The sequence below is a fragment of the Mycteria americana genome, chromosome 1 (genome assembly GCF_035582795.1).
Source record: "Mycteria americana isolate JAX WOST 10 ecotype Jacksonville Zoo and Gardens chromosome 1, USCA_MyAme_1.0, whole genome shotgun sequence".
Lineage (NCBI taxonomy): Eukaryota > Metazoa > Chordata > Aves > Ciconiiformes > Ciconiidae > Mycteria > Mycteria americana.
The window spans coordinates 128,027,588-128,039,438 of record NC_134365.1 but is presented as its reverse complement, the minus strand read 5'-3'; the positions used below and the strand labels follow the sequence as shown (position 1 = coordinate 128,039,438).

At 35.5% G+C, this 11,851-nt stretch overlaps 1 protein-coding gene across 1 annotated transcript in view; it reads right to left on the bottom strand.

Annotated features, from left to right (window-relative positions):
- Positions 1-327: 327 nt before the first annotated feature.
- RPGR (retinitis pigmentosa GTPase regulator) overlaps positions 328-11,851 on the bottom strand; it is a 43,691-nt gene continuing 32,167 nt past the window's right edge. The window contains exons 8-14 of the mRNA XM_075520496.1: positions 10,243-10,398; positions 9,574-9,698; positions 8,314-8,496; positions 7,242-7,407; positions 5,797-5,903; positions 3,907-3,972; positions 328-2,874 (exon numbers count right to left, since the gene is read on the bottom strand). Of these exons, the coding sequence (XP_075376611.1) occupies positions 487-2,874; positions 3,907-3,972; positions 5,797-5,903; positions 7,242-7,407; positions 8,314-8,496; positions 9,574-9,698; positions 10,243-10,398 (3,191 nt within the window). The 3' untranslated portion in view covers positions 328-486. The remainder of the gene's footprint in view (positions 2,875-3,906; positions 3,973-5,796; positions 5,904-7,241; positions 7,408-8,313; positions 8,497-9,573; positions 9,699-10,242; positions 10,399-11,851) is intronic.

Sequence of the window (11,851 nt, the reverse complement as noted above, 5' to 3'; positions counted from 1 at the left end):
TACCAAAATTTAAAAATATGTATCTGTGATGATTTACTGACACTCCTTTCATATAAGGCACGTTAACAGGTAAGCTATCCTGATCCTGCAACTAACTCTGATGCATTACCTTAAGAAATCTGACTCAAAGGCAAAGAAGATTACACTGTTACAATGTATAATTCATGTTGTCAGCATGACATTATAATTTAGTTAAGAGGCAAACACATTTTGCCTCCTCAGCAATTATTTTTTTAAAATCTGTAAGCGTCATACATGATAAAGATGACTGTGTAAATGACTGTATCAACAATTTATATGATTTCTCTTATAAAAGCTTCCCAAATCTAAACATTTTCTTCAGACCTTTTCAAGAAATTGGCACTTAAAGTATATGCATAATAATATATTTTGACTACATTAAAAAAATGTTAAGTAATAAAAATCAATCTGCCATAGTTCCAGAGTTTCCTGAATAGGCTTAAAATGCATCTCCATTACTCTATGCTACTTTAGTGTCAAATAATGAGGTAGCACATTGTTCCAAAATTGTTCTGAATTATGTAAACCATTTGCTACATGCTGTTTGGACTTCATTTTTTGTTTAGAGCTGTTTGGTAAAGCAGTACTTTCTGTCTTCCCTGGCTTCCTGGTTTTGCTTTTCTTTTGTGGAAGCTTATTACTATAATTTTTTCTTTTACCTTTTGCTTTTTCCTCTTCCTCTTCTTCTTCTTCCTCTCCCTCATCCTCTTCTTCCTCGTCTCCCACATCCCCTTCCTCCTCTTCTTCCCCCTCTCCCTCTTCTTGTTCCTCTTCTCCCTCTTCCCCTTTTTCCTCTTCTCCCTCTTCCCCTTCCTCTTCCTCCCCTCCCTCTTCCTCTTCTCCCTCTTCTTCCTCCACTTCCTCATCTCCCTCTCCTTCTTCAATTCCCTCTTCTCCCTCTCCTTCTTCAACTTCCTCTTCTCCCTCTTCTTCTTCCTCCCCTTCTCCCTCTTCTTCTTCCTCCCCTTCTCCCTCATCTTCTTCTACCCCTTCTTCCTCGTCTTCTTCCACCCCTTCTCCCTCATCTTCTTCCACCCCTTCTCCCTCTTCATCTTCTCCTTCTTCTTCCCCTTCCTCTTCTTCATTTTCCCACTCCTCTTCCTCATTTTCATTTTCTACTCCTTCCTCCCCTTTTGCTTCTGCTTCTGCTCCTTCCTCTTCTTCCCCCTCCTCTTCTCTTTCCTCTTCCACTTCATCCTCCCCCTCTTGTCCTTCTTCCACTCCATCTTCCCCCACCTCCTTACTCCTCCTACTTGCATCTTCCTCTTCCTGTTCTTCTTCAGATACCTCTTCTTCTCTCCCTGCCAATGACTCTTCTAACTCTTCCTTTTCACCCTCTTTGTCTTTTTCATCGTCTCTTTCTTTGTTTTCTTCTTCATTTTCCTTTTCATCTTCTCCTTCCTCTTGTGCCTCTACCTCTTTTTCTTCCTCCCCCTCTCCATCTTCACCTCCTTCCTCACTCTCATCTCTTCCATCACTTTTAACCTGTTCCTCCTTTTCTTTTTCAATGTCTTCCTCTTTTGCATACTCCTCCTCCTCCTCCATATCCTCATCTCCCTCACTCAGCATTTCTTCTTCCTCCATCAACCTGCCTTCCTCATCTCCTTGCTCTGTGCCATCTTCCTGATTAATCTCTTCAATCTCTTCTGCACCCTCATTCTCACTGTCTCTTTCAGCCTGTGATTCCTCTCTTTCATTCTCTTCCTCATTATCTTTTTCCTCTTCGTCTTCATCTCTTTCTACTGAAACTTCACATCTATCTTTTTTAACGTCACTCTCTTCTTCTTCCTCCCCTAGTTCACCTTCACTGTCAACTGTTTCATCTAGTTTTTCTTTTTCACTTTCACCCTTTTCACTGCCTTCGCTCTCCTGCTCTTGATTAGATTCCTCCTCATGCTTAATTTCTAACTGCCTGTCTTCATCAGACTTAGCTTCAGAGTTTGTTTCTTCCTCATTCAGGCTTTTTATATCAGTTTCTTCTACATATTCTTTCTCGTTGTTTGTAACTTGCATCTCCTCAATCTCACTGGCTTCTTTTTCTAAGTCCAAATCTTTCACATTTTCTACTGTTTTCATTGCCTTCTGGATCTCTCTGTCTTCACAGTAGTCCTCTTCTTTTTCCCTACTCTTACGTACATATTTTGCAAGATCATTACTACTTTCCTCAGATGAAGATGATGCCATAGTTACAGCTATTTGTTTTAAAAATTGATCCTTTTTTTTAAAAACCCTCTGCTCTTCACTACTTTCTTCTCCTCTGACATATATTCTTTCACATTTATCAGATTTTTCAACAACATCCTTTATTTTGTTTTGACTTCCTACTGCTTCTTGACTTCCTTGCTTTTTAATAGGACTGTATTTTTGTACAATTAATGAATCAGCCTGAGGCCGATCCCTGGATGCAGAAGGAAGTACATCTATTTTAAGGGATTGCTTAGATTTAACAGCTTTTGACTTTTTATTGGAAGAATTTGTTTTTTCAGTTGGAATTTGTTTTTCAGTGGGAAGATTATAAGTTACTTCCTCTTTGATAAATTCAGGATTTTCCATATATTCTTTTTCCCTTTTCACTAATCTGCATTTGTCCCTAGTAGTTTGTTGAACACCACTTTTGAAAGTACTAACACTTCGTGCATGCTCAGATTTACCTTCCCTTGTATTTTTTTTGGCCACAGTCTTCCCTACAAAGGAACTACTTTTTTCTAAATCTTGTCCCGGTGATTCTGAAAGTGAAGACTGCTTTTGTAAAGAGCCAGAGTCTAATTTTGAGCCCTCCTTCATGAAATCAGAATCCTTGTTTTTCAGCCCACCCTTACCATCTCTTTTCAGTTTCACATTTTTATTGTTCTTCTATTCCACATGAGAAGCAGAAAATTAAAAAGAAAGAAGGAAAGCATTAAGGACAAATGACAGCAAAAGAAAAAGGTTACAAAAACATCTGAACAAGAAAAGAAACAATTTGTATGAGGGGACTAAAAGATAGCACAAAAGGTAGAGTCTTTCACATGAAATGAATTTACAAGTGCACATATTAGAAGAATGTAACATTCTGTTGATGATAAATGTACTACTACTCCTTTTTCACTATGCAAGCACACCAAGTGAATGCAAGAAGAACTGTGCAGCCAGTATCATGTCCCATAAACTAGAGCACATGCAATGTGTCAGGCTGTCCAAACGGAAGGAAAGAACTACAGTTCCCTTACACCTTCCTCCACCTTTCCCCTGGGGAAATCTTCTGATGCACTCACTGTTATGCTTTTTCTAATAAGTCTGAATATCTGTTGTCTTTTGGCTTTACATTTTACACTAAAATTAAACAAATTATGCAGAATAATTTTTAAAATATAAAATAAAACTATAAACCAAAATGCTGAAATGTTGGGATCACTTTAGGAATGAAATAGAAAGATAATACAAAAGTATTTTAATTTCATAATTAAAACCAGTATTATTGCTGCTTTAAATATACTCCATGGTACATTTCTTAAATAAAATCTTTACTTACATTGTGTCCCAAAAATCAATTAAAATATTTTAATAGCAACAAACCAGTAGAAATGTATGTTATCAGCATAAGTTACAAAGTGTATATGATAGTCTTTTGTTCCTTAAACTGGTCAAGTATTATATACTCTCATCTCAAACTATGCTGGATATGAGGAGTTCTATGTGCGTGCACAAATTCTCTCCGACTTCTGTCAGCTTCTTAGAATTTTACCTCATGGATATTCAGAAAATTAGCAAGAGGAGGCCTATAAAATTTGCCTAGCTTTTTTAAAACTCAAAGCAAAACAATAAAGTACAAGCATAATACAAGAATTATAGAGCTTTTAAACATCAGTATAAGTATACGTGTATACATATAATTAGTTACAGTACCTTTTGTTTTTGGAGTGGTGATAATTTTAGGGACTGGTCTCTGGGATTCAATTTCATTGCATGTGTCTGCAAAGAATAAGATCTCTATTAAAAAAATAAATATAACTGATAGGGAAAGCAGCATCAAAGCCCAGTTCTACTAAACAGAGCTATTATAAGTTATATGAAAATTTTAATTCTATTGCACAGTCAGGTTGAGACAAATCTCTATGATCACTCAACTCACCTATTTCACTTCCACTCCCTCATTTACTCCTTATAAAGAGAGAGTGGTAACCAGCTTAGATGTCAACATCTAAACTGTCTGTAGACACTGAAAGCTACATGCCCTCTCTTAGAGCCCATCAGCACATTTTAGATCCACCTGCCACTCACTGTGAAGTTGTGGGTACAAATATAACTCCTTATTCCCTTACAATCACAACCTTCAGCTTAACATCCAGTTTGATATCACAGCCTTGAAAGAACGTGTTCAAAGAAACATTATACAGCAGAAATTTTCATTGGAATCTAATGCCTTTATCTCTTCTATATAAAGCAAAAAAAGAAAAGGCAAGGCAACGTAGAAGAATACTACTAGGTGGGCAAGTATAGTGAGATTTTGGTCATCCCTTCCCATATACTCCAAATGACAAGATAATGTTCTCTGCTGCTGTTTGTAACTGCTTATGGTTTAACCACCATATTATTTTTCAACACAGTGAGCATGGACAGTTCTGGTTTCTGACTCCCAAGAATTTGTAACATCAATATTATATTAAGGGTTTTTCCTCCTCTTGTCACACTTGTCAATAAGATGTATGTTGCCACAGTTTAGAAAAATTGAAACAACTACGCTGTAACAGATTATTTTCAATCAGATTCAAGAAGAGCAATCATTTTTCTTTCTATTTTGACAAGTTTGCCTGACAGAATTTTTCAAATTTACTGTTTCATTCTGATAAATGTTTTAAAATTGATTCACAATGGGTATAAAAACAAAAAGGAGAAGGAAGCCTAGCACAAAAAGTGTGCAATATGTTATTAACAATGAAGGCCACGTTATGCATCATATATGAAAACAATTTTTTTCTTGTAAATGAAAATAAAGTTTTATAACTGTTAAATAAATGGTATGCACAGATCGTTAAACTACTGTTAAATACAAACAAGTAATAATTCCTGTAAAATGTGCAATCCCTCCAGCATAACTGATAACGTATCCTGAGCTGAGTCCACGGTGAATTGCTCATTTGTTTGCATTCCACTGAAGTTAAAAAAAAAGACAAAAACCAACACTCTTTCCAGTGCACTGCGTTAAGGCCAGGACATGCCCTATCTGCCGAGAGAACAAAATGTTTTGGAAAAGTGTACAAGTGATAAGGTGAACATATTTTTTAAATAAGAGAAATATGTAGGAACATGCTTGGGGATCACCAAATAATCAAAATGTCTGCATTTTGGTCTTCCCTTTAATATTATCCACCTGTACTAAAAAAGCTCCTCCAAAAAGGAAAAGACAGCGCTCTGCTTCATTTCCTGCAGTCCTCTCTCTTGGAAATCATCAAGATGAGGAAGGTCAGAGATAGAGATCACCACGTAGTTATCCAGTGTCCTTCTCCTTTTCTTTCTGATATCCAGAGCTAAAGCATGGGGAGGGGCTGCACTATTTGGACTGCTTCCATCTCATATTACAACATTACTTGGAAAATGAAAACAAACTTTAGCATTCGATAATGATGATCTAAAATGCATGCTCATTTAACAGTATGTCAGTACTTCTTGATGCCACATATGACGTTCTGGGCTAGCCAGGAGTTCAGTACTAGAACCTGAAACATGATTTAGCTGCTTTGGTCTTCCCCTGCATAAAAACAATTGAATCACAGATTCATTAGTGGAATATATTACCATATTTAGGATGTCAGTTGTATCTCCAAGGTTTCTGTCTTTATTTTCATTATCTGAATCTTCTTCTGCAGAGCCTTCACCAGGTTTATCTTTTTGATGATTCTTTTCTTTAAGGTAAAATAGGGGGAAGTAAACAAATACCATAGGAACAAGCAATATACAGCAAACAGAACACCCCACTCTTGTAAAATAGAGATTATCTCTATTCTACTGACATAGGACTGAAGTCCTGAGATTCCTCATTCCCCCAGCCTAAGACACAGCAGAAACACTTCCACCTCTTTTTCATCAGTATTAACATTAGAGGTAGCTCAGCAATCTGGCCTCAGTGCACTGTAGATGTCTGACCATTTTTACAGGCTTTCAAAGCATAAATATTACATGGGACAAAGCTTCTTTTGGATAATCTCTTCAATGATAGTGTACCAATTAGACTAAATTAGCTGCAGTCATATTATCTACATTGCACATTAACCGTGTAATGGATGGAGAGACAGTGAGTTTAACTCCAATGCAGCATCATAAAAATGTACCTACATCATTTTCAGGTTCACCTCAAGTTCATCAGGTATATAACCAGTTTCATACAGCACAAAACCTGAGGTTTTAGGCCTCAGAAGACTCTAAAGGCAATTCAAATTTCACTGCATTGCTTTCCTGGAACCAGAAATGCTAATGGACATGCTGGCAGCTTTACAAATAATCATCTTAATTCTAACTGAATTAATTACTTTCAAATTGGATTTGACTGTCCAATAAATCTGAGCTAACTTTTACACAGAAAAACTGCATTCTGCACTCTTCAGCACTGCTCTTCCCAGGAAATCACACATACCCAGGAATCCAGATGAAGCCCAGAACTGCTCTAGAGAATCTGTGCAAAAGTCCAGCACTGTATCAGTATCATTGTTATCCAGGCTTTTGCATTAGCTAGAATATTGCAAATCCTTATTATCTTAGATAACAGAGAGTGAAGAGTACTTTTGCATTTCCAAGTGAAGAAGAAAGCTCCTATAAGAATTAGTAGACATCTTTTCTTATTCAAGGTCTCTTGTAGGCCTTCCTGTGTCTTTACGACTGTTCCTAATCAATTTTTTTCTGTAATTCTTTTTTTTTTCATGAAAATGGAGAAATGGAATACTCTTACAGTATTTTTGTGAAGTCATATTTCTACAGGCTTGAGGAACCTCAGGCACAATTCAGAAGTTGTTTTTCTTTCACTCAACCCTCTAAATCTTTAAGCACATTTTCCAAACCTGAACCAAGCGTGAGGCAGTTTCTTGTATGCATTTCTCAACTTTCACGTCTGTATTCTGCCAGACCCTCTTGAGGTAAGACTGAACTTAAACCTTCTTTCATGTTCAAACTGGGCATTTGTTTATGAATAATGAGAGCCAAACTACATAATTCTCAGAAAACAGCAACAAAAAGCAGGGACACGTCACCTTTTTTATGGTCTCTATCCTTCATACGTTCAGCTTTAGGAAGACTTGTCGCAGAAAAACAGAGTGGGCTAGTGTTGCTAGTCACAGGCAATGAAGATTTTGAGAAGCTTTCTCCCAGTGGAGGCAGAGTTCGTGCCATTCGAATAAACTGTTCTGGTGATTTTTCCTTTAGAAGATTAAAAAAAAATTATTGAGAATAAGAGTAGAAGAATAAAATGTAAGCAACCTCTCATACTTAACAGTGGTATTTTCCTTTAGTTGATGATACAGTGTTGTAACTTTGTATGCAAAGCATAAACAAAATTTCTTGAATATTTTAATTATTTATAAAAAGTGGAGAGATAATAGTGGGATATTTTAGGTCATTTCTACACAATAATCTCAAGCAGTCTTAAAATATAGACAAAGGATAAAAAGAATTTTGATTTTTATTTAAAATGAAAATTCTAGTTTCTCAAATAAAACTGAGTTACTTAATCCACAGCATCAATATCTTATTACAAAATAAATGTGGTTTTGTGGTAGAGTTAGTTTTCAGACAGGCAAGTGAAATGATCCAACTCATTGCGCTGCTAAAGAAATCACATGGAATGTGTAGTGGAGATAAAGGAGAAGAAACTACTATTTTAAGTAGCTACAACATCTTAGGATCATTTTAAGCTGATTGTGAAACTTTCCCCTTTGATATTTTATAAACTATGAACTTGTTTAATCTATTCAAGGACTCAGAGGTAACACCAAAAAGAGTCAGGTTCTTGTTCTTTTTTTTATATTTCTAAGGTATTTTTTAAAATGCAAAGGAACAGGCTCTACATTTTAGAATAAAAAAAAATACAAAACCATTTGAGTCTTTTTCATAGAAATAAACAAGTAAAATCTGACCAATACCTATCTTTTACCTGCATCAATTTTGGGACTAGGGTAGATATTCATTCTTCTTTTCATATATTAAAATTAAACATGTATTTTAAGGAGATATATTTATCTGGTGGGTATATGCTGTGATTTTAATTTGAAAAGTTATTTTGTTTCCTAAAACAAGTACAGCAACTCTAAACAGCTCTGAACTTACCCTCTCTCGGCGTCGCATTCGTGCTGATGTTAGTTGTAAGGTGCTTGTTAGTAGTGAGTCTCCACTCAATTTAGAGACAGTAGCAGTCAAACGGCTCTCATATAAATCTTCTAAGAGTATTTCTTCAGATCCTTCAGGTCTTGGAGCAGCAAAAACTAGCATGTGACAACCACCACAAGCAACCTACAGCACCAAAAAAGGTCTGATTATTTCATTTGCAAGTATCAATACAAGGATGTAATTTTCTTACAATCATCTCTAGGGACTTAGATAGTAAGAAGAACATAATAAAAGAGATATTAAATAGCTTCAAATTTAGCTCCTAATGACGTTAGCAAGAGAAAAGTACATAATTACAATTATTAATGACTAGTGATCTTTGTTCATTTCTTCTTACTTAAATACAACATATTTGTATTGAACAGAACACAAGATAGTTCTATCAAATTATTGATACAGAAGAAAGCAAAGATATTTCCACTGATTTAGAGGGGATTGGAGCTAATTATTTTTATGCAAATCAAATGTGGGCAATACTGATAACTTCAGTGACACAAACCTAGGTATTTTATCACAAAATCCACAAAATGTAATACAAAGTCCTACACTCTCCAAGAGACAAAGTATAATTACATAAAGATCAGAGGTTTCACTTTCTAAATAGTTTAAATCCCTTACCACTTCTGATAAAACTTCCTTAAACTCTAAGTCCAGTAAAAAAACAGAAGTCAGCCACCAGACTTTTGTCCCAAATTTTGCTCAATCCTGAGTCATGTTTGCATTTTTGATGCTGGCAATTCTGTGATATTTATTTCTTAAACATCTTCTCAAATTTTCTTAAGATTTAATAAATACCCCACTGCACAAATAATCATTAAAATTAAAAAGATGTCACTCTGGTGTTTTCAGAACAGATATTAGTTTCCCCCTTACTGCCAACAATCTAAGAGCAACAAATATTTAATGTTATAGGCTATATAGACAGCTCTATAGACTAAAACACTACAGCACAACACTACTTAGTAAAACCCTAAAAAGCAGTCTATATGTGTAGTCCAAGCCAAGTGCATTCTAAACTAAATGAACAGCGTGATAAGTGATAAGTAAATATAATTTCCTTTTTCTTTCAATTTGTGTTGTCTACTAATTAAATGTTGTAGAAAAAAATAATTCTATAATGAGATGTCAACTGTCATTAATAACGTGTTTCATAAAAATATAAACATTTTGATGTCTGAGCAGCATGAACAAAAGTTTTACCAATAGGACTGTGAACCTCAGGAAATTATAACACAGAGTGGGATCAAACTGATTTGTAAAATTCTCTTCTCCAAGTCCTAACTTGCCATGTCGCCCATCTCCAAAAGTAAACATGAGGCCATTCTCTGTATATATAAAAAAAAAGGATGTTATTAATAACAAAGATTCAGTACAAAACCAGGACAAAACCATTACAAACAAAGTAACAGGCCATGCAAGTAAGTAATATTTCTCTTCCAAAAGCAAAACCCGAACAATTATTTTCAGATTTTCAACAGATGAATGAGATCCAAATATATATATATTTTCAGACAAAATACTGTTGGAGATTAGAGTTAGTCTACACAAATTTGGAAAAAAAAACAAAACAACAAAACACTAAGACTGAAATTGTATAGCAAAACAAAGGCTTCTAAACAAGAATACTTGTTAGCAAGGCATGATTATGAGGTTACAATTTCCCAGGAGATACCATGTACAGAACTATGCATGGCATGGCTGTGAATCAGAAATTCCTAATATCAAATCCGGCTTTCTCACTAGCTCACTTAACCTTTAGAACTAGTAAGTCTGCATATGTCTTCTTCTACCGCTCATTTTATAAAGAAAGCTTTCACAGTATAACAGAGAGTCACTGGAAGTGCATTTCAGAATTTTTCACTTACATACCTGCAATTACAGCAGTATGATTTTCCCCACATGTAATGTTACATATTTTATGCCTCCTCAAGTGTTTCACAGACTTTGGTACTGAAGTTTCAAAAATAAAAGTACCATGTCCCAGCTGCCCATATTGTCCAAGTCCAAAAGTATATACATCTGTCTCTGAAAATGTACAGGCAAAGTTAACAACAAATATGCTGATATATACATTATGACCTGGTTTCCTTTAGCCATGTGAAAGTCAAATGACATCAGCATCAAAAAGCAATGTTTTATCAATTAAAAAATGTACCAACTAATCAATTAAATTAATCAATTAAGAACAAAATAAAACAAAATAAAAAACAGTCCACGAAGCACTAAAATATATACAGAAAAGAATTTTGAATGGTTCAATATGCAATATATTTTCTAACATAACTGCAAGATAATCCACTGATCACACGTACACAAAATATCTGCTAACAAAAAATTTATGGGAGTTTACATACTGCAATTAATTCAAGACCACAATTTTTACATATATGTGCATTTTCAAGTACAATAGTCTCATCTTACCTGCATGTACACTGTATGACCCTAAATTTAATAGACTAGACCTCTTTAAACCAATACTAATTTGTGTGTAAGAAGAGACTGGAACAATAACAGAACAGGTTTCAGTATTCTGTTCAGCTACCAAATCAGCCCTGCATTAAATACAGAGAACACTGTAATTGTGTTATCTTTTGACAGAATAATCATCTTTCCACGTTTATATTTTGTCCATTTAATGGATTGTCTGTGCCAGGAAAAAGAATGAGAGCTTCTCCAAAGCAATAAAGATTCTTGGTATGTCCATCCCTGGCACTCCATCACAACAGGGGAAGACTGTGAAGCTTGGAAATCTTGATGAGGTCATGCTTGAAAAGGGAAATTCAAAGACTAAGGTTTTTTGGGGAAAGGAGAAGTTTTCCTGGAATTATATTCCCTGCCCCTTTTTCTTCTGCATGTAGGCAACAAAGGAAAAGGTACGGAAGTACTGATTAAACTTGAAAAATTGTTATGAAAACCTGTGAAAGATTGAGAAGGACAAAAAAAAATCTACGTCAAGCAAAAAGAACTGAGACTTGGGAGCAATATATCGTTACGTTCTCAAGAACATGGTGCAGAGCGTGCCTGCTCATGCTGCACAGATGCCTTCAGGTCAAAAATCTCACCACCTTCAAAGGCAAGAGAGCAATGGGTATCCACAGCTGAATGTGTGGAACGACAGTCGGCAGAGAGTCTTTGCTTTTTGAGCACTTCTTTCTGTCAAGGAAACAAGGTCACTGGAAGAGCAAAGTAAGTTTCAGTGCCACAAAAGTAGTTTATACTGTATGAACAAATTCTCAGAGCAGCCACAAACTGGAGAAATATTAAAACCAATTATGTTACCATTCCCCCAAACTAATCCTTCACTACTGACAGGGAAAGAGGAAGCAGAGAACAGACCAGATTCCATATTACTACCATAGTACACTTAATAATTTATATTGAACTTCCCAATTTTAAAGGAACCATGATGAAATACTGTAACACTACATACAGAAACGTTCTTTCTAGGAAAGGGTTTGCCCTTTCCTGTCCCTTTTAA